We start from the raw sequence: 23,288 nt of genomic DNA on the forward strand, positions 1-23,288 counted from the left end.
GTGAGTTGGCAATCAAATAACTGAAGCACTCGGAGCGTCTGCGCATGTGGCCACAGCACTGCTTGGCCCCAAAGCCACAGCATCCGGTCTCCGGGGCAGGGTTTGGCTGGAGTTCCTTGAAGCTCAGGATGGGAGGCTCCCTGCTCGCTGCTGACACCTGGTGGCCACGAGTGGTGACTCCGCCCACAAGGGCCGGCTTTCCCTGAGACCCCCCCCCCCCCAGGTGTCCACCTGGACGTTGCCCAACTGGCATTTGGCCACGTGGGGCTGGCAGGGGATTCTCGACTCAGTCCCGGAAGGAGCAGTTTTGGCAGGCATACTCCAACCCGGCTGGGTTTCAAGAGGGATGAGTCGGCAGAGGCGCAGTGATCTAAATTGTCCGACCTGCTGGACGGTGATGTTTGCCTGCTGCGGACCTGCCTCCTGCATCTTCTGCGGTCGGCAGTGGCTGCTGTTCCGCCCTCGCAGCAGCTCTCAAAGAGGCACCGGCGTTATTCCTATCGCTCAGCTGGCGCTTTGTGTACAAGCTCACCTTCCTGGGTTCGTTGACAGTGACTTTGGGGTGTGCATCGCGGGTCTTTATCCAAATCCGCGTGGTTGCTTCCCGGGGGGGGGGGGGGTCCCAGATCGTGCCTCTCCTCCGCATCTGCCTTCTCGGCTCTCCCAGTAAGGGCGTTCTGAGGAACTCTGGACAAGCTGGGTTTGTTTGCACTTGGGCTGATTCTAAGGCAGAACTTCCCATTTAAGCTTCCCCAGTGGTCGCTATCTCTGTTCTCATCTTCTGATGGGTCAGCTTGTGTTACAACCTCAGCTCTGATGGGGGTGAAGCCTCTGGGACTCCTTTGCCTTTTCGATTGGGTTGAACCATTTCTGTGCCAAACAAGAGGTGAAAAAAAATACAGAATTAAAAAAAAATTAGACTGCCTTTACAGATGAACCCTGCTAGTTGTAAACCAGTCACCTTGGTCCGTATTTGCTCTTAGAATGTTTCAAACATACTTTTTATTTTAGTAACTGAAAGTAATTCGTTACAGATACCAATTTGTGAAGAATATGTTGCAAGCATGTTATGTGAAAACGCGTTGGTTTACGAGACTTGCTATTTCTGCTGAAGGGGCTTGTTTTTGCACGTGCGGGGCTGGGGCCGTGCACCTCTGCAGGGCGTCATTCCCTTGTTTTTCTTATACGGATGCTGCTTGTGCCACATTAACTGCACAACAGTCAAACGTCTATGTTATACGGTTGGAAGGAAACAGATTAGATTTTTTTCCCTCAGACTCTTTCTTGATATTAGAGTAGTTTTAGATTCCTCACTAAATGCCCTCAACTCTGTCTGCTTTTCCATTTTCTAAATGTATTTACACACCCTCTGGCCCCATCCTGATCCCGTCTGCAGGCGGAGGTGAAGGAGGCTTAGTGGGGGAATATTTATCATGACTTTGTTTTGAATGCCTTTCGGCCTGAGGGATATAGGGACTTGGAGAATGTGCACGTCGGCCTTGACAGTCCTGAGCTCTGTGCAGGGGGATGAATCACTGTGCAGGCAGCATACGCCAGATACCCAAGGAGTGGGGACAGGCGGGCAGCGCCAGAGTTCAGGGGAGGAAGTGGAAGGCAGGTCTCATGTGGGAGGGGGGATTTGATCCATCCTCCAAAGGATGGGCAGGATTTAAATAAATGCAGGCAAGGAGGAGGCGATTCCCTACTGAGGCAATGATGACCTAAAGCAAGGGGAAGGCAATGGAAGGACACATTAGACCAGTTGGCTAGCGTTCCGATTGGGATTAAGACTGACTGCATAAAACAGTACATCTTTAGATGGTAGTGGCCTAAATAAGATAGTTTATTTCTCTCTCTTTCAAAAGAAGTGTGGAAGTAGGCAGCCTGAGATAGGTATGGCTGTTCCAGGAAATTGTCAGAGCCCCAGGCACTTTCTAGCTTATTTCTTTGCCATCTCTCAGATTTGGTCCTCATCCTCATGGACCCAAAGGCTGCTAGAGCACCAGCCATTTCTCTACCCTTCAAGCAAGGGTAGAGAAAGGAGGAGGAGAAGAATGTGTCCCCCTCCCTTTTAATGAAACGTCCCCGGATAGACCACACACTTCTGCTTTTATCTTTTCCTGGAAGTTCATCACAGAACCACACCTAGTGACAAGGGAGGCTGAGAATGGAGTCATTTGGCTTCATGGGAAGCATGGCTTCTCGATTCATAGAAATTTAATAGCGAGCACCTCCCAGTAAGCCTGGCTTGAGACTCTTCCCTTCAGGGCTTTGACTACCCCACTCCATACCAATCGTACTCTTTCACAAGAGCTCTGCTGTGTCCTATGCAGTTTCAGAGCAGAGCCCAATTACTTTAGGATTCTCCAAATAGCCCCTCTCTGCTGTGTCCTGTGCAGTTTCAGAGCAGAGCCCAATTACTTTAGGATTCTCCAAATAGCCCATCTCTGCTGTGTCCTGGACGCCATCAGCAAGACAGTGACCCCTATTGGAAACTGGAGAATCCTTCGACTTGCCTCTCTTTCTTTCCACCTCCCAAGTCATTAACAAGTCTTACTGTTTCATGATGTCTCTTGAATCCTTGTTTCCTTCCTGTCCAGACCTCTCTTCTGACCCCCAGATGAGCATATACAGCTGCCTACCTGACAGTTTGGCTGGGATGTCCAGAGGCATCTCCAAACCGGCCAGACTTTGCCCCCCTCCACCCGATCTCCCTCTTTGATGGTCTCTGGTGTTTTAGTGGATGCCGCTTCACCATCCAGTGAGCTTCACGCTCAGAGTCTGCCTGGATGTGTTTCCTTCTCTCCCCTCTCAGAAGCACCCTAGGTCCCACTGGTTGCTCTTCATCTCCACGCCCGTCACCATGCCTGCAGTTACTGTCAGGGCCGCTGCTGCAGCCTCCTAACTCCTGACCTTTCTTCCTTCCTTGTAACTCGTTTGCATATTGAATCAAGGATGATGTTTAAAAATACAAACCTCATCGTATTACTCTCAGTTTAAAACCTCTCAGAGGTCCTTTACTGGTCTGCATCTTCAGATGAACATCTTTGCTAAGGTCCATACCTGAATGATCTGTTCCTGTTTCCCATTAAGCCTCACGTCCCATCTCTCCTCCCCTTGATCTTGGAATTTCAGCCTTCTCTCACTTCCTTGATCCTGAACTTCCCACCTCAGGACTCCCCCTGCCCTCCTTTCCCCCTCCCTCTGTTCTTTCATGCAGGACTATTCACTGAACACCTGCCCTGTAGGAGATTCCACCGCAGACACCAAGGCTGCAAGAGTGGACAAGAGTTTCCGTCTTACCGGGCGGAACAGTCAAGAAACGTGGATAGTCAGGGGGCAGTGATAGGAAAGACAAAGAGAATAAAGCAGGGTGATGTGTAATGAGGGACTTGGGTGAGGAAGGCTGTCCTCTTGGAGAAATGACGGCCTGAGGATGACCAGGAAGGAGTCAGCCACAGGGACGTCTGGGGCAGGTTCTAGACAGCGGGACCTCCCAAGGACAAGATCTCTGGGGTGGGAAGGAGCCTGGCAGAGTTGAGGAACAGAGAGCACAGGAGATGGAGCAGCGGCCAGCCTGTAGAGCCTTCTAGACCCCAGAAAGGAGTTTGGTGCAGATGGATGGTTTCTAATTTTTATGATTTCATTTAGACCTGCTCTGTCTTATATGCATTTCTCAGCTGTTTTATTCCAAGATGGAGTAAAAGTCTTGTGCGTTTATAAGGCAGAATACATCAGAAATCTTACAAAGTAGAAATGCACCTATCTATTTCCAGCAGCAGCGACCTCGTGGCCGTTAGGTTGTGGGCAGCATTAGACCAATGCTTCGGATTGAAAATTAGAAAAAAATAAGTCTTGCCAATCTCAGGAGCCCCCGACTTGAGCCCTCGGTGGTCTCCTGTGTCTGTGTCTTCTGTGATCTCAGATTTATCTCGTTTATCCACTTGGTGGCATTGTCATTTCTGCAAGGACATCATACCATTTCTTCATCTGAGGCTCAGCTTTTGGTCAGAATTTAGAAAACACAGGAGGCCCTCTGCACTTATGGGTTCATGTTTTGCAATTTAAAATCTCTGTGGCTCCCTGGGCCAACCCGCAAGCTCTGACCCAGTAATGACTCTTGATTTAACAGGCCCTCGTGGGATGAGGAGGTCCTGGCAGGTGAGGGAGGTGCAGAGAGTGGGACGTGGCGTCATAATGATGATGTTTCAACCCTTGGAGTCTCTCGTCAGATGCCAGCATCCATGAGTTAATTCAGAACGCTTGTTCAGACCTGTGTCTGTACCATATGGCCCTTGAAGCTCAGGCTTTGCTTTTTAAAACACTTAAATTGGGCTTCCCTGGTGGTGCAGTGGTTGGGAGTCCGCCTGCCGATGCAGGGGACGTGGAGCGGCTGGGCCCGTGAGCCATGGCCGCTGAGCCTGTGCGTCCGGAGCCTGTGCTCCGTAATGGGAGAGGCCACAGCAGTGAGAGGCCCGCGTGCTGCAAAAAAAAAAAAAAAAAAAAATTTAAATTGCATTTCCAGGATTTTGCCAGAGTCAAGAAAGCATCCCTTGTAGTTCAGGAGCAGGGATTGGCCGTGGGGTGGCCTGAGGGTGTGGATTTGGTCTTTGGTGCCTGAGAAGAGGAAGTCTGGCATGAAGGCTTCTGAGTATGTGGTCATCAGCACACACGTAGACTCTGACCTTGGCGGGGACCTGGGAGGTCATCAGATTCATCCCCCTTCCCATCCCACTAGCTTCGGACTGTCTGCAATGTGCCCACCATGTGCACATCCTACCAGTGATGGGGAACTCACTACCTTTCAAGAGAACGTCTTTCATTTTCAGAGCTGCCAGCTTGGTCCATGCATCCATTCTTCAAATATATGGAGCGCATCCTAGGTGCTGGGCAGACAGAGCTCAACAAGAAAGACCAGTCCCTGCCCCGGCGGATGGAGCTCACAGTTACGCAGGGGAGACGGAGGATAGACAATGAATGAGTCATTGTGGGCAGCGGGCAGTGCTCTGTAGGAGACAGAGAGAGCGATGGAATAGCAAGTCACCACTGGGGAGGAAGCAGCTGGTCATGGCAGGCCTCTTCCTGCCAGAGTCCCGTGGATGGAGGCTTATAAGATGGGAGAGACCAGCTGTGTGAAGAACGGCAGGAAGAGAATTCCAGAAGGTGATGGAAGGGCCAGGACCCTGAGGCAGGAAGAGTTTGGTGTGTCCACCAGTGCCAGGCTGGCGTGTCTGAGTGTGCTACAGGCAGGAGAGGACGGGCTGACGGCTCGGGCCATGATGCTGAGAAGGACAGCCCAGCCACACTGAAGGGTTTGGAGCAGAAGAGTGGCGTGACCTGACTTGTGTTTTGAAAGTTCATCCTGGCCGTTAACACTGAGAATGTAGAACGTCAGCAAAGCACTTGGATTTGGGAATCTGTGGCTCAGGGCAGAGGTCTGGGCTGGAAATTCAGATTTGGAGTCATCCGTGTCTACGGAGGGTATTTGATGTCCTGGTGCTGGGGAGTTGATGAGAGGAGAGGCAGAGGAGCAGAGGTGTCCAGAGTGAGTCCTGTGACACTCCAGCAGCTGATGGGTACAGGAGGGAGTTGGCAGAGAGGTTGGGGATGAGGGGCCGGTGATGCAGGGGAAATGCCCTGGGATGCTGTCATTAACAAATTACATAGCTGAGGCCACGACTGTCCTCTGAATTTCCAGTCGTTTCTGGATGTCTTAATTCATGCCTGGGGGGCTGGACCTGGGTTTTACAGGTTGCAAGCTTGTCCTCAAGGAGTTTAAACGCCCATCGTGTCCCCAGACTGACTTCAAATATTTGGAGGCTGCGGCTTTATCTCCCCAGGGTCTTCCTTTCTCTGTGATGCCTTCTTCTTGCAGTGGCTTTTCTGGTGCTGGTGACAGTCCTTGGCTGTCAGCTGGCTAACGTGCTGCCTCTGGATGGCAAGCATGGGCCTCTTGCTGCTTCTCTGCAGATGGCTTGTGGTTTGGCTTGGCAGGTGGACGAGCAGAGAAGGGGGAACTCTCTCCCTTTGCTGTCCCATTCTTCCTCCTTCCTCCCTATGTTCTGTGGATGCCAAACCTAAAGAAGGGCAGCAGGATCCTTTAATTTGTTAGATTTCAAACATGCTTTTCAACTCCTCAGCACCCCAGTGGGTGGGTACCTGGAGTCCCTGCTTTTCTGCACTGGGTCTGCCTCTTACGAGCTGGTTACCTGGGGCAGGTGCCCTGGTGGCCTAATAGGGTGAGCGTGGAGGTGGGACCTTGAGTAGGCACCCGTCGCATCCCATGTGCCCTGGAGCCTCTTCCTGTTCAGGATATAATTGTGACAGCGGGTGCGGGGAGGGGAACCTTTGAGCCGGGCCTGGGAAATTGGGTAGAACTTCAGCAGGCATGGGGAGGAGAGAAGAGTGGGTGCTTTCCTATGACTGGTGGGCTGGGGGCTCTTAATTTCCATGATGCTTGGCTTCCTTTTTATATTTTAGGATTAAAAAGGAGAGGGGACCTCTGATTATTTTTATATGGAGAATGCCTTTTAAAGCCAAAGATTGTGAGCCCCCTCCCCCAGGCATACCCTCCTTCCCTGTACATTTCCATCAGCACAGCTTGTGATCGGGCAGTTAAAATGCCTTTCTCCTTTCCACTGTCATTGCCTGTGGCCCAAACCCGCATGTCCATGTGGCCTGTTCTTAACAACACCAACAAAAAAGGTTCTCCAATAAGTCAATTTGGAAAACACCATTTAAAAGTTACCCAGGCTATTTTTTTAATGGTAAGACTTCTCAGAGCCTTGAGTACGTCGTTGTACATTGCAGTGTCCGAAGAGGGAGGTTAATATACTTGACCATGGAAGCCACTCCCTCTGTTTTTCTGTTTAATCAGCAACAAGTCTTTGGGAAACACAGCCTAACCTGACCCTCCTGTTACTAGAGTTTTCCAACCAGGGAATAGAGGAAGCTTGAAACAGCTGAATATTTTCAGTAACCTCAGAACCTCAATGGCTGTATTATATTCCCCGTTCAAATCTAAAGACTAGTGAGAATAAGACTTGTGGTATCAAACCACACATATAAATTAGACTCTGGAAAACTAGCTCTTGTGACCATCAGGAAGCCTCTTGGTTAGGAGGGCAGTTAACTGAGTGATGGTGTCAGGTGCAGCCAGAGCGCCTTGAACTTCTATTCACTAGTCATCAGCCAGAGGTTCTGCTGGAGTTGAAATGCCCTCGTGATTGTGAGTTGAAAGAGCCTCCCCCGTGGCCTTCCTCTTCCGCGTGAGCTCCTGGCCAGAGGGAGCTGAAAGCCCCTGTGTAGCTTTCCCCTCTGGCAAGCATCCTGCGTGGGTCACGGGCGAAGTTAGCCTGAGCCCTGGGCCCGATTTCAAAGCTCCCAGCTGGACTGGATGGAAAGAAGCTGGAGCCCTGGGCGAGGACCACGCGGGGCCCCGTATAGGCTGGCACCGGTGAGCGAAGCTTGACAGCCAAGGCCACCTGGATAGGAGGCAGGCCGCTGGGCAAGTCAGCCGTCTCTGGGATGACATTCATCTCGAGGAGGAAGGAGAGCGGTGGTTTGTGGGATGGCAGTGGGTAGGGTAGCCAGGTTCGAGGGTGGAGATCGGCGGGGATCGAGGCCTGGCGGGTCGCGCGCTTTGGGAAGCAGCACAGCATTATGCAAATGGGCGGCACTTACTCCTGCAGTGGTGACTCACCCCCACGGCCTCTTTCCTCCTGGCTTGGCTACCCCCAGTTTATCCTCTGACTCAACGGCCACCGTCCTTCCGTTCACTTCCGGAAAACCTGTTCTCTCTATGGAGTCAGAGAGCTTTTATGAACTGCCTGAGTGGAATGCAAGGTGGGGAGGGGCTGCCAGGGGCGTGGTTCCAGGCTGGGAGTGAAAGAGGCAAAGGAACGCAGCGGGGCTGGTGCACTGAAGAGGGCTGCATCCCTTCTGAGCTCTTAGCTCACCAGATCTAGGCCCTGGGCTAAGAATACAGCTGAGGGGGCAGATGTATTTCCTTCATTGCTTAGCTGCCGCTGGGGCAGGAATCTGACCTTTGGTCATTGGGCATCTCCAGCTTTCCCTTCTGCGGGGGGAGTGGGTGTGCTGGCAGCCACGGCCTGGCCCACGTCAGAGAGCTGTCAGCAGCCCTATTACCTGGCATGCGCATGAGAACAGCAGGTCTGCGAAAGGCTTTTAATTCCTGTGCTTGGCACCAACGTTGGAGGTTACAACGCTGCCCCTGGGGATTCCACGAATAGTTCTCGGGCGCTGGTCATGAGCTCTGCTAACGACCCTGAACTTGTGGTTTGGGAGAAAAGAGTATCACTGCCTTGGGGCTTGGGTAGAAGTTCAGACTCGCCACTTGGCGCGGCGGTCTCACATGAAGGTTGATCTGTATGAAACAGGACTGCAGTGGACAGGGCTTTCCCTTCCGTCCAGGTCTCTCCACTCTAACAATTGTTTTCTGTACGTCGGATGTGCTTGTCTGTAGCAGAGGCTGGCAAACGATAGCCTGCAGGTCCAGTCGGGTCCACGGCCTGATTCTGTAAATAAGATTTTATTAGGTGAACAGGCCACACCCACTCATTTACATATCGACGAAGGCTGATTTTCTGCTAAGGTGGCGAACTTGAGTAGTTGCCACGGAGACCATATGGCCTGCGAAGCCTGAACTATTTACAGCCTGACTCGTCACAGATAATTTGCCAACCTCTGTGCTGAAGATCCCGTATGAAATGATAGCAGAGTTGTATTAAAATACTTTTGGTGTTCCTGTTGGCACCTTATAATAACATGGCTTATGTGGACACGGCTGTCCCCGTTATACATGTCCTTGGTGCGGCCCAGGTGGAGATGCCCCAGGTACCATCCTGGAACAGTCTGTAGGTGCTCATTTACCCTGCCCCTCAGCTCAGCCTTTTCATGGGGTTATTTGTACTGTACAGAGCTTTTATATCAACACTTTTATTTGATCGTTACAACAATCCTCTGAGATAGTTAATCCCACTTGTTATAGGAGAGGGATTCGGGGGCAAAACTATGCAAGTAGCCGGTTAAGCCGGGGGTACCCAGGCCTGTTCTGATGGAGGGCGTGGCCTGGGCACGGCTGGGACCACAGCCTGTGGGTTTAACACACGTACTGTCAATATCATTCCTTGCTGAAGAAATCTTTCCTCCTCATCTTGATTTCTTTATCCAAGGGATTATCTGGGATACTATTTTAAAATGTCCCAATTTATGTTGGCTGGTTTGTTTTGAATTTCTACTTTCTGTTTGCCTTTAGTTGTGTTTACATCATGTCTGCTTTTTTTTGAGATTTATTGAGATTTTTTGGTTGTTGCCTGATGCACGGTTTGCAAGACTGTCCCATGTGTGTTTGAAAATAATTTGTAGTCTTTGTTAAAGGGACACACATGATCTACATAGCTAGTAAACTGAATTGGTTAATGCTGTAATACAAATAATCTATATCTTACCGTATTTTGATCTACTTGATTTATCTATTCTGAGAGAGCTATGCTTAAATCTTCCACTATGCTTGTTAGCTTTATCAATTTCTTCTCACATTTCAGTTATTTTTTGCTTTATTTTTTTCCAGGCCATGCTATTATATGCATAGAAATTTATGACTTTTATTTCTTCATGGTAAACTGGATCTTCCCTCACTGGCCATTTTCCTCTTTTTCAATTTGAATCCCGTCTGCCTGATGCTATTATTACTGTACGTTTTTGTTAATATTTGCCTGGTGTCTCTTTTCAAAATCTTTTGATTTTCAACTGTTGTTGGTTTTAGGTATATCTCTTGTATCAGGCTACAGATACAAATGACGTAATTCAAGATGGAGTTCCACATCTTATAATGAGTGACCTGAACCCATTCACACATGCTGTGATTGATATAGTTGGACTTGCTCTCAGCGTGTATGTGTGTTACTTATTGTGCTTAGGGTTGAAAACTTGCTTCTTCAACTCTGTATCCCCAGAACAAACCAGAGAGCTTGGCTCAAAACAGAAGGTGTACAGCCAAGACCCATTGAATAAAAACTTCCTTGACTTCCTGATTGGGATCTGATGTGAGAAACAGCTTACGGAAAGCTAACTCAATTGTAATGAGCTTGGCACTAAAATTCAAGTTCCTGGTGAAAGAGTTTCGAGAAGAATTTCATTACGTTATTAAATCTAAGGGACTTCTCCTATTGATGTAGGCTTAACATGTATGATTTTGAGTTTTCTCTAAATATGAGGTCTGGCAGAAGTTTCCTGGTGTTAATGATAGGTAAAGACTTAGGAAAAGATCTCAGAATCAGAGAGGGAAATCTAGGATGTCACCTGCCCCAGCTGTGCCCCTTCTGAGGGTGTGCCTTGAAGGCCACTCTGCAGCAAAATAGAATCACTGTTTTAGTTCTAGATTTGGGGCTCAGATTTCTTTGTTTCCAGCTTCACCTACCAAAGTGCTGGATAATTGCTTTATTACACAAAAAATGACATTATGGCAGCACTGGCTTTGTTGCAGATCACTCCTCCAGAAGAAGTGCTACGCTGGGCATAGTGGTTCAATTAGAGATACAGAAATGAAGCTGGGATGGCTCACAACGCATTAGACATCCTTTTCGAACCTTAATTGACAAAGAAATTGCAAAGATAAACGAAGTGTGTAGTCCATCACGGTGGAAAGAGCACTAGACTAGAATCAAGGGCCTCCCAGCTTTGTCTGTACCAGAGGCTCATGCAGACATCTCTGGAAATCTCGGTCAGTACAAAGGGGTGGGTTAGTTGATCCCTCAGGCTTCTTCCAACTCTAAAATGCTTCTGGTTTCAGTCTGGAAAAATGTCTGTGTCTGTGAAACTCGAGTCACAGTTACCCTAACCAGTACCCTTAAAATTCTACCTTGAGCCACTCGCAGCTCAAACCAGGTTCACCTCTGTGAGTTATTGGACTTCCCTGGCAGCCCAGTGGTTAAGACTCTGTGCTTCCACTGCAGGGGCCTGGGTTCGATCCCTGAATGGGGAGCTAAGATCCTGCATGCTGCGTGGTGTGGCCAAAAAGAAAAAAAAAAAAGGGAACATCTTCGCGAGTTATTGATGATAAACCATCACGATTTCACAGCTTTTTCTACTGTGTTAAGCACTGGTGTGTGTTTTTCTAAGCCAAGGCCCATTAATCCATTACTGAGTGGAGAGGATCAAACCTGGGTCTTCTCTAATTGATCTTTCTTGTTGAGAGCAGTGCCCGCCCCAGTGATTCTCAGGTGCTTGGAAGGAAGGATGCAGGCGACAGGTTGGCAGGGCCCCTGGAGGTCTCCTGGGGGCACACTGCAAGTTCCCCTCTCTGGTGTTAAGCCCAGGTTGTTGCCTCTTGTCCGTTCCTTCCTGAAATGACCTTCATTTGCAGTAGATGGTGAACTACAGAGTTCCCTTCCTTGCCTGAATTTCAGTTGGGTGCCTGGAGATTTGATCTAAGGCTGGGGGTTCAGCAAAGATGAGGAAGGGTCATCCGTGGTGCTATCTGATGGTCGGACTGAGCACCCACTGCTCTGAGATCAGCGTGACTGAGGGAGAGCAGAGGCATTCATAGCTAAATAAAGCATGCTCTTCCCATCAGCATTTTCTTGCGACTTTCTACAGAATTAGTCTTGGCTCCAATAGCATTTGCGTCTTCCCAGCCATCCCCACGGTCTCTCTGTCTCCTTGGGGGATGCTAATATTTTGAACAGTGGTTTGGAACTATTCTCAGAATCCAGGGACTCCAAGAAGCCCTTCGAACCCCCGAGGGCAGGGAGGGAGGAGGCAGAGGGCGGGGCTCAGAGCCCCTTGAACACACGCACATCTGTGTAAGTAACACATTTGGCTAGAAGACTGGAAGGGAATTCAATGTATTTTAACTGGAGTTTAACTCCTTGCGGTGGGACTAGGTAGTGTCTTAGAGCCTTTTCTTAAAACGTCTACAATTAAACACGTTTTAATACCTTTTTTTTTCCCTCCAAAAGAAAGCAGGAAATAAAGAATGACTTTTAAGAGTGGGAAGGTGGATAGTCCGACTTCTGTTCACAGGAGGGATGCGGCTGCTGCCCGGGGCGGGTGGGGGTGGGGGGGCGGGTGGGTGGGGGTGGGTGGGGAGTGGCTTTCAGCTGTCCTGGTGCCCCGGGCCCCGCCCCCCGCGGCAGAGCCCCGCCTCCCCGCGCCCCACCCCCGGGCTTTTCCTAACCCAGTGTCTCCTCCCTCAGAATGGCTGCAGTCGGTCCAGGCCACCATGATCCTGTCCATCATCTTCAGCGTTCTGTCCCTGTTCCTGTTCTTCTGCCAGCTCTTCACCCTCACCAAGGGGGGCCGGTTTTACATCACCGGAGTCTTCCAGATCCTTGCTGGTAAGTCGGAGATGACTGAGTCCATGAGGGGGCCGGGCACCCCCAGACTGCAGCACGATCAGTCAGAAGGGCGTGGCTCAGAATGACTGGCGTGCAGGAGTCCTCCCCGTGGATGGATTTCATACAGCACAGGTGTGTGTGTGTGTGTGTGTGAATCTGGGAACTCTCCACTTCTCCATGGAACGGGGTGCATAGGAAACAGGGCTAGGGGTTCTGGAAGGAGGGTCCCTAACCTGGGGCGGAGCTACAGTTTGGACATAGCATCAGAGGTAAATGCTGAGGATGTCGGTAGAGCACAGACCAGTCTTGAGGGTGGATTTCTGTAGCTCACGTTATGCCCCGGGACCATCCCTGCTTCAGCACGGAAATGGCCCCGATCTGCTGCCGAGGTTGCTCTCAGGTACCTGTCGCCTACCTCTAAGCAGTGATGGAGTCACCTGACAAATTCTTACTCTCCTTTACTCTGGCCCCTGGAGTCCACCAGCCTCCGACTTACTGGTGTCTTCCTTTCGGCATGTGTAACACACCATCGGTTCCAGGTTATCGACACGCACCGTGTGCAGAGTCCTAGACGTGACGCCTTCCAGCTCTTGTCTCTGGATTCTGGCCATTGTCTCACTTTGTTTCCTTTTATCCTTCTGTCCGTTGATGGCCAGTGGACTGAGTCAGCAGAGCACTGGAGAGACATAGGAAGCAGGTGTGGTGGATTCTACACTCCAGGCTAATAACTCTTAAAATCTGTATATGCCAGAGTACGTCTGGGGACTGTGAAATGTTCTCACTTCTGGCCCCTGAGTGGGCAGGGGTGTAGCATCTCTTGTTTAGTTGCTGAAGCACCGCCATGACTCACGAGCAGTCATTGGAGGGTTGAAAACAGCGCACAAGTCCTGGATGGATGGATGGATAGACGGGTGGATGGATGGGCAGGCAGAGCTCATGGCTTACATAGGTTTGTATGGCAAGACACAACCTGACGTTGAATGTCGATGACCCTTTTCTAGAAGCCAGAGACTTATGCTTTACTGGAAAAAGTAAGTAAACTAGAGAACCATTTCACATCAAATTCCTAAATACAACATGTCAATGTGCACAGTTTGGGATTTCAAAACCAAACAGTGCTTTGCTACTTGATTTTATCAAGGTTTTATTATATCAGCCAAGCTTCTGGGAGTGTTGCCAGCTTTGCTAAATTACCAATTCTTCAGTGAGATATCATTTCTGGGTACATTAGGAGCAGTGATCATTATTCACCCCATTTCCAGAAGTAGCACAGAAAACTAGAATATCTTCTGGGATTTCCTTTTAGGCTCCCTGTTTGCAGTTTGATATCAATGGTGATCCTGTCCATGGTATCAATGATTATATTCTCAAGAAAAAGTGATATAAAATACTTATATTTGATCTATACGCACTCGTTATTTTACTGATAAACTGAGACTGGGAGGGCTAAATGAACACGTAGCTCATGCAAGGACACCGGGTGCCCCCATTTCTTCCCATCCCACGTGGACTGAATACATTTAGAGATTCAGAATCCACCCGAGTTTTTAAGGAACGCAACATCCAAGGCAGAAACTCTGCTTTTGATATGATCTTTCATTGAACCTGACTGACCGTGGAAGATGAGTTCAAATCTACCCCATTTATGATTCTCAAGTTCCCAAACATCTGTGATGAATGAGTCTACACCACCAGGACTAGTCAGACTGGAAACATTGGACAGAGCGAACTTACTTTTGAAGGGACATCTCAGGGCAGGGAGTGCCTCATCTTCATTTTTCCAACTGAGATATTTTAGCCTAAAAGTCTCTAACATTGTCTTTTTAGCAAGGTCATTTTCGGTCAAAAACCAAAGTCCAGAGATAAGTACTTCGTTCAACCCAAACGCTCTTAGGTACTGAGATTTTGCTAATCTTCCAAAGTTTGTTTACTCATTCCTCCTCGTTTCAGTGTTTGGATTCTTCTCCAAACTTCTCCAAGCCTTCTAGAACTCTGCCATGAAAACCTCCGGATATAGAAGCACATGGTTTGTTCTTGCGTTATCCCCTTCAAATCTAGCTTCTTATCTCTCCCGAGACCTAGTTTTCGGTTTTATCGGTTTGTCAGTTTAGCGGTCCATCTGTGAATAGGAAGTTGTCTGGAGGTTGAAGTGTTGATCCAGAGTAGCGGTTGTACTTTGTACGTCCTAAGAATGTTCTGTGCTTGTTCCGTCCGGTCAAAAGGACCTGAGAAAGCGAGTCTTCTAGAAACCTCAGCTCTCTAGAATGTTGTGTTTGAACTTGCTGTAGGGTCTTCCTACTAAACTTGGGATTTAAGAGAGTGGGGACTTCCCTCAGAGATTTCCAGACTTCAGTGTCTGACAACCCTGCTCATGTGTGTTTCCTATCTCACGGCCTATGAAGGATTCAGTAACTAGAGAGACAGTTAGGGAAGGGCTGTTGGGGGTGAGAAATTACCCCTTAATATCAAGGAACAAATCAGAAAAGCAAAAACAATCAGAAAACAAAAAGGAGAGTAGAAAGGAGGGAGGGAGGGAGGGAGGAAAGAAGGAAGGAAGGAAGGAAGGGAGGAGCCCTTCCATCATGGGATGTGCAATCTACAAGTGGGTTGTGGCCACCGTAGCTGCGATCCACGCAGGGCAGATGCTTCTTGAAGCACTGAAGCCTGTTGTGTGGAAGCCTCCAAACTATGCTGAGTGTCCCAGGGGCTGTCAGGGCCGGATCGTCTCTGCGTAGCTTCCTTCTGGAGGGTCCTGCTGTGGACTTTTTAAACACACGCGTGAGCATGCAGGAAGGGCAGGTGAAAGGCGTGTGGGGCTCTTTGGCTGATTGCAGACTTGGGAGCCGTCTCTGCCTGGCTCTAGATGACTGACTTGCCTGTGCTTGTGGGGCTGCCTGTCTCACTGCATCATCTCTTCTCCACTTATAATAAGCTGCGAGTCTCACCTTTAAGAACTGTCTTTCCTTGATTACATACTTCTTAGGTTGGCTGCTTCTTTTTTTTTTTTTTTTGCGGTACGCGGGCCTCTCACTGTTGTGGCCTCTCCCGTTGCGGAGCACAGGCTCCGGACGCGCAGGCTCAGCGGCCATGGCTCACGGGCCCAGCCGCTCCGCGGCATGTGGGATCTTCCCGGACCGGGGCACAAACCCGTGTCCCCTGCATCGGCAGGCGGACTCTCAACCACTGCGCCACCAGGGAAGCCCAGGTTGGCTGCTTCTTGAAGACGTTTTGAGAGGCTCCGTCATCTAGTTGGGTGCTCCTCAATCTCAGCTGCAGACCAGAATCACCTTTTGTGAGAAAGGGGGTGCTTTTAAAAAACGCTGGTGCTCAGGCTTCATCCCCAGAGAGTCTCATTTAAGAGTTCTTGGAGGCTTCCCTGGTGGCGCAGTGGTTGAGAGTCTGCCTGCCGATGCAGGGGACGCGGGCTCGTGCCCCGGTCCGGGAAGATCCCACATGCCGCGGAGCGGCTGGGCCCGTGAGCCATGGCCGCTGAGCCTGCGCGTCCGGAGCCTGTGCTCCGCAACGGGAGAGGCCTCAACAGTGAGAGGCCCGCGTACCAAAAAAAAAAAAAAAAAAAAAGAGTTCTTGGGCAGGGCTGCTCCCTGGTGACTCTGATGTCCATCCAGAGTTGGGCACCACTGTTGCAGCCATTAACCTGCCCTAATCCCACTGTAAGTTCTTCTAGGATGATTTACAGAGCTCATCCTATCCACGAGCCATCAATTCTTCTAAACCCTCTTCTTAGAGAAGGACCGTCCTGATCCTGTATCTGGATTTTGGAGTCATTCTTATTTTCAGGACCTGCAGCCATCTGTTCCCAGACAGTGCTTACCCTGGCCCCGGCTCTGCTGGGTTGAGTGGCCCAGGATGGGAAAGCATCACGGAGATACAGACTATGTTTTGATTTATTTCACGAGTCACACCCAGCGGCGAGCTCCACGCACACCTCCTAGAACGCCCTGAATGTCCCACTTGTTGAGTGACTGGGTAATGTGTTCCCTTGGCAGAATTAAACTCAGGCCACCTGTGTAGTTTCTGCAATTTGTGTTTATTGTGATTACGAGGAACAGCAAGGATGGTAGGAAACTCCTTTTAAAAGTGACTTTTACTTTTTCTGTTTGTTTTGTTCCTTTTCTTTCATACACATTGAGGTGGGTAGAGAGCATTTAGAATGAAAATCTGGGGGAGGAATAAAAGCCCAGTGCCCTCCCTGTTCTGAGTGGTTCCAAGACAGCTTAAGTCGGAGACCACGTTAAGAAACACCAGTTCTGGGCGAATCATCCCAGATGTTGCCCTGGCTGGGCCCAGATGGGCATCTGGTAATGCTGTGGGCGCTTTGCAAGGCTGCAGGAATCACACGGAGGCTGAGAATGGAAAGGGGGCTGGCGGCACAGAGGAGGCTCGGTGTGGGTGGGACAGAGAGCCCAGTGCTCTCCGGGTAATGGACCTTCCAGCCTCTTCCTTCTCTCCCTTGTGGCCTGAAGGGTGAGGTGGGGAGAGACAGGGGCCTCGCTCACGGAACGAGCTCCAGGGAGGCGCTCCCGCTGCCCATCTCGGTGGTCTCCCCCAGTGCTCACTCCCTAGCCAGCCCCACCCAGGCTCCTGGCTTCGCTCCAGGCTCTGAGCTGCTTCGGCAGAGGTCACGGATGTGCACGGATGGCCATTTGCTGACTCCCTCCCCTGCTTTCGATACTGTTGCCATCTCTCTCCTTGAAACTGTACTTCCTCAGCTTGCAAGACCATTTCCCCAAGTTCCCTAAGTTAACCCACCAGGCAGTCACGCCAGAGCCGCCCACCCCCACCCCAGTCCACCACCGGCTCCTCCGTTGTGTGGCGTCACACCTAGACATTGTGCTCATTTCTTTTCTTTTACTTGCAAACACCATTGCTGGGCAAAAGCCAACTCACGCACCTTCCTGTCCCCGATCTTGTCCCCACCTCTAAATCTGGGGCGGTCTTTCTGGACACACCTCTGATCCTGTTTCTCCTCCACAAAAGCTGTGCTTCCCTCCACAACCTCGTCAAGTGCCCCGGTGGCCCTCTCTTCCAGCCTCCATCACAGAGACTCTGAGTGGGACCCGCTGGTGGTGTCCACGGGGCCCTCCGTCCTCCTTGCCGCGCTCGTGGTCTCCCTTCTACCTGGGATTTCCTTCACACCTTTCAGCACCTGGCCACCTCTTCCACATCCTTCAGACCCCGGTCAAGCCCCGTGTCCCCTTTCAGGATTCCCCAGGCCCCTGATCGATCTGTGCTCTCAGGGCATCCGGTGTGTTTCTCTCTCCTTTCCTTGGAATCACATCCTACTCTCTTGGAAGTCTCTACTGCCGTGTCTGTTTCCGGATGACACTCACCTTGAAGGTGGGGACCACGTCTTGTGGATCTCGGTGCACTCAGTGTCCAGAATGGTACCCGCACATGCCAGGTGCTCATTCCATGTTGACTGAACCGAACAGAATGGAGATGAGGAAGCCTAGAGGACCCCCTCCCTTCCTTCCTCTGCCTTCGGTCTCTTGGGCACTCCCTTCTAAAGATGCCGGGCTCTGATTGTTCACCTGTGGCTGCTGTCACCATTAAAGGGGGCTCGAGGCCTGGTCTTCGGGGAGCATGTCTAGTGATGCGGACCCAGCCATGCTGAGGCAGGGGGGATCTCTTGGGAAGTCTTGAGCGGCCAGCATTTCTGTGTTGTCTGGACAGGGTCAGTGCCTTTCCACGTACAGCTGACCTTTGCTCCCAGACGCAGGCCCCTCCCTGCTCATCTCTGGGGAGGGCAGCACACCTGCGTGTAGTCGGTGGCCTCACTTACCTTCTCCACGGAGACCTTCAAAAACGCATCTCCACCTACTGGTGGCCAAGAACGCGAATCACAGTCCCGTTATTGGGAGAAGTGTTTGACATTTCGGGACTCACTACCTGCTCTGTATTCCGGGGCACGTCTGTTGCTTTGCATACAGACAGCCTTGTAATGATACATTCCCTAAAGCATCAGTCTCCCGACAACAGTAATTATAAAGTGTGTATCCTCTTGTTGACTTTGCAAGTGTACAAGCGTGTGGATTCTTGAAGCGAAGCATAAATCCCTTTACTTCTGAGATTCTCCCAGGGCGAATGTCATATAATTAAGCCACTGAGTTAGTCACTGCACTTGTGTGTCCTGTCTCTCTCGCTCCCCCCAGGTCATAGACAACGTGTTTTTTCTTTGCTATTTTCTCTTTGCTGGGGAAATCTGGACACAGCTGGTCCACGCAGCTATCACTACATTTCTCATGCTGTTGCTGGCTAGACACACGCCCCATTTGGAAGATGATGGACACTGTCTTGCCCTTCAGATGCTCTGCTTACATCTCACTCTCTCCCTTGCTCTTGCCTCGCCTTTGAGGCTCTGCCATCATTAGGTAGGTCAGATATAGCCTGAGAGACAGGCAAGAATTAGCACTTTGGAGAGGTGAGCTATAGACCTTGAGGTCCAGCAGATCGAAACCACAGTTTCCCTCCTGTGACCGTTGGCCAGCTATGACTTCCCCGCGGAAACAGATGTCTTCCCGTCCCCCGGGCTATCTGTAGGTGGCAGGTCCTGGAGCTGATGCCCCTGTGGTCCCAAGACTGTTGTGTGGCTCTCTCGATGGGGGCCAATGGAGTGGGTGTTTTCTCTCTCTGACTTGCAGAAGGACAATCTTATCGGGGCAGTGAATGTTACACAGTCCCACTTCTGCACTTTGTTCAAACAGAGTCGCAGTGTCCAGTTAAATAACCCAAATAGCAGTGAGGTTAGATGTAGGTGGTCCGGGCCTTGGGGGGCTCTGGACCCACAGGCATCCCACATGCGTTCTGGACTTATAATAGAGTCAGTCAGAGCCTGTCAAAGCCCCTGTGTTCAGGAGCGGACAGAGCAGGCTTTGTGCCGCTCTGGGCTGGGGTGCTCACGTCACTGGACTCCTCCCTGCAGGGATGCTGACCGTCACCGTGGGCATGGACCGTCACGCTTGAACTTGCCTGCTTTGTGGGATCTCAGGTGGAGGATTTTCTTGTCCCTCCACCAAGGCTCTGTGGTAGACAAGGAAGGGGTTGCCTGACCTGCCTGCAGATCTGATACCCTTTCACCTTTGTTTGGGCTTTAGACCAACCTTGGGGGACCAAGAACAGTTGAAAGGGACCAGGCACCACGCAGCTTGGCCGTGACCACCTCCTCTCTCTGCAGCGTCCTTCCTCCCTTTCCTCTCCACGTGTTCTCTGTCTGCCTAGTGGTGCCCGTGGGCGTTGCTTGCTTGGTCTCTGATGTAGCGATCCTGCTGAGGAGGTCAGCGTGGAGTTCCGCCCCTGTGCTCGGCGTGAGTGCCGCTCAGATAACGGTGAGGTGTCACCTTCCCTGATTTCAGAGGATGCCGCCACCCATCTGTGGAGTGGTGTACAGGCTTCCAGGGGCTCCCACACCCAGCTGTCCTTGCAAAGACATAGGTGGGCTTCTCTTGCCACCAGAATTCTCGCTGGGCCCCTCGTGTCAACTGGCAATGGGTGACGGTTAAAGGGAATGAGGAGGAAAGAGGAGGGGAGACCTTGGAAGCCATGGTCTGGGTCACATAGATTGGACGCAGAGAGCAGATCGTTTCCTGGGTTCCGGTACCTTTGAGCCCCTCCTGTCAGTTCTGGATCTGGTGGCAGATTCCTGCCTGAGATGGACGTGCCCTCTCTTCCTGCAGCCCGTATCCTTCTCCCTAAGAAAGAGAAAAGGGTGCCCTGGTGTGTGTGTGTGTGTGTGTGTGTGTGTTTGTGTGAGGTGGGGTCGAGTCTGGGAGGAGAGCAGGGTGGGTGGGGCAGGTGCTCCGGGTCCCATGGAGTCTGGTTTGGGGGTGGTGCAGGGTCCCCGCTCCATGACCCCTCCTGCCCCCAGCTGGTCCCTCTCCTTCCCAGGTCTGTGTGTGATGAGCGCGGCATCCATCTACACGGTGAGGCACCCGGAATGGCATCTCAACTCGGAGAACTCCTACGGCTTTGCCTACATCCTGGCTTGGGTGGCCTTCCCACTGGCCCTCCTCAGCGGCGTCATCTATGTGATCTTGCGGAAACGTGAATGAGGCACCGGGACAGGACGTCCGAGGGTCTGAGCGCACGCAGGGAGGGAGGAAGTAAACCAGAAGCCAGGAAAAAAAAGGAGCTAGCCAAAAAACCCAAACTCAAACCAAACCAAACAGAGAGCAGGTGCGGGGGGTGGTTAGTGTTGATTGAAGATGTATATAATATCGACGGTTTATAAAACCTATTTATAACACTTTTTACATATATGTACATAGTATTGTTTGCTTTATGTGTTGACCATCAGCCGTGGGTTGAACCTTAAAGTAGCTAAGGAACTTGACATCCTAACCGTATAATCAAGCTCAGTTTTTTTGTTTGTTTGTTTTTGTTTGTTTTGCCCAGAAATAAAATAAGTCCATCTTGCCCCTTCCCTTTCGTCTGAAAGAAGATGCCTCCCTCCCACTCCACCTCATTTAGAAAACCAAAGTGTGGATAGAAACCCCAAATGGCCCAAAGCCCTTTTACTGTGGGTGACCCAGTGCGTCACACACAGACATGCACTGCCCACGCCTCTGTGTGCAGCCTTACCTGCACTCGGACAGAACCCCCAAACTGGAGCCCTCGGAGGATCACGGCTTGTGGCTTTGGAATACTTGCCCTTGAAGGGGGGTGTCCCGGTCACGCATCTAGGTGAGAAATTGGTGACAGCAAACCTATGAAGTGGTGCTATGTATTTACCATTCCTTGTGATCACTAATCGTCTAAACGCCTCACTGGAAATTCAATTAACCATTTTACAGCATGAAGTCGAACGGAGACCTGAATAATTCTGTGTAAGATAAATGGTTTATAACCACATTTGTACCTAGCTAGGCTGCTGTTATTACTATAATGAATAACAAACCACCGCCTTTATCACTCCCACGTTTTCCTTATGGTCGGAGCATCAGGACAAGCTTCTAGACCCCCTGGGACAGTGGTTCCTGAGATGCAGCACGGTCTAGACTGTCCTCTGACTCCAAGGACTGTCTGGCAATGACTCGTACTGGCCACCAACTGTAGATGTATATACGGTGCCCTTCTGATGCTAAGACTCCAGACCTTTTTTTTTTTTTTATATTTTTTGCTTAGCTTTTTCTGATTTTATACCAACTGTGTGGACTAAGATGCATTCAAATAAACATCAGAGTAACTCACTGAGCTCTCGTGGGTTTTTGTGGGTGAGGGTGCGAGGTGCGTGTCGGAGCAGAGGGAAGAGGGTCACGGAGCCGCTGTTGGGCAGATGACCTGGGTTGCTCTGGCGTCTTTGGACATCCGTGATGGAAGAGCTTCTCCCTTCCAAGGTTTCCAGCAGAGACCCGCTTTCTCTCTTTTGACTCGGATAGATTGGGTAAAGTGGCACAGATGGCCACAAGGTGATTGAAAAAACTGGGAATTTCACTTTACGTGCTTGAACTTTGAAAATGCTCATGTTTATTTCATAAGGTTTCTTTTATAGCATTTAACTAAAAATAAAAATTAATAATTAAGAACAAAGAAGAACAGAAATGGCCCAAATCTCACCATTTAGGTAACACTTTTGGCATTAAAAAAAGTAATATACATCCAGGATCATGACATGTGAAAGCCTCTTTTCCCCCTCTTTTCCATGGTCTCTCGCCAAAGGTAACCAGAAGACATAGTTTATGATTTCTGCCAGGAAAAAATGCAGTGCCCACACAGATACATCCATTCAAGTATTTGTAAAATTTACGCAAAATGGAGAAAAATACTCACGTTATTCTGCACCATGCTGTTCTTCTCACCTAAGGATATAAATTGGAGATCTTTCTATAGGAACATATACCTTATTCTATTTTTAGTGAGCTGTGTTTCAGTCTTTCCAAATCTGCATAGTATTTCACTGTGTAGCTGCACATTTATTGACCAGTCCCTCAATGATAAACACTTTGATTGTGTCCTGGTTTTTATTATTACCCAAAATGCTTCAGTGAACATGCTTACACATGAATATTGGTGCATTTTAAGAGTACATCCAAGTGCTAAATTCCTGGTAAGGATATTACCAAGACAAAGGGCATGCATATTTTTTAAAAGTATAATAGGTATGGCCAACTTTGCCTCCAGAAAAATTGGACCAACTCTGTGCTCTTTTTCTACACATAACTCATGGTGGCTGCCCCAAACAGAGGCATGTTAAACTAAAAAATCTTGAGTAGAAACAGGGACTTGCTACCAGTTCCTTTGCAAGTGGTTGTGATGGATCTCCCGTCCACGGGCCAGTCTTTCTGATCTGGGAACCTGTCTGCCGTAGTTTCTTCTAAGTGTGAAAATACTTGCAGATCATATATCTGGAAAAGGACTTGTATTCAGAATATACATAAAGAACTCTAACACTCAATATTAAAAAGACAAATAATCCAATTAAGACGTGGGCAAAGGATGTGAATAGATTTTTTTTTTTTTTGCCGTACGCGGGCCTCTCACTGTTGTGGCCTCTCCCGTTGCGGAGCACAGGCTCCAGACGCGCAGGCTCAGCGGCCATGGCTCACGGGCCCAGCCGCTCAGCGGCATGTGGGATCTTCCCGGACCGGGGCACGAACCCGTGTCCCCTGCATCGGCAGGCGGACTCTCAACCACTGCGCCACCAGGGAAGCCCATGAATAGATTTTTGTCCAAGGTATATATGCAAATGGCCAGTAAGCAACTGGAAAAAATGTTCAACATCTTTGGTCATCAGGGAAATGCAAACACAAACCACAGTGAGATACTAGTTCATACCCACTAGGTAAGCTCAAATCAAAAAGTCTGATAATAACACAGGTTAATGAGGAGGTGGAGAGATTGGAGCCCAGATACACTGCTGGTGGGAATGGAAATGGTTCAGCAGCTTTGGAGAATACTGTCCGTTCCTCAAAG

General features: G+C 50.0%; 1 protein-coding gene across 2 annotated transcripts in view; it reads left to right on the top strand.

Annotated features, from left to right (window-relative positions):
* PMP22 (peripheral myelin protein 22) overlaps nt 1-21,565 on the top strand; it is a 28,697-nt gene extending 7,132 nt beyond the window's left edge. For both annotated transcript variants that reach the window (XM_060133979.1, XM_060133977.1), the window contains exons 4-5: nt 12,219-12,359; nt 20,265-21,565. In XM_060133979.1, coding sequence (XP_059989962.1) covers nt 12,219-12,359; nt 20,265-20,428 — 305 coding nt within the window. In that variant the 3' untranslated portion in view covers nt 20,429-21,565. The remainder of the gene's footprint in view (nt 1-12,218; nt 12,360-20,264) is intronic.
* Nucleotides 21,566-23,288: the final 1,723 nt, after the last annotated feature.

Source organism: Lagenorhynchus albirostris, chromosome 20 (assembly GCF_949774975.1).
Source record: "Lagenorhynchus albirostris chromosome 20, mLagAlb1.1, whole genome shotgun sequence".
Taxonomy (NCBI): Eukaryota; Metazoa; Chordata; class Mammalia; order Artiodactyla; family Delphinidae; genus Lagenorhynchus; species Lagenorhynchus albirostris.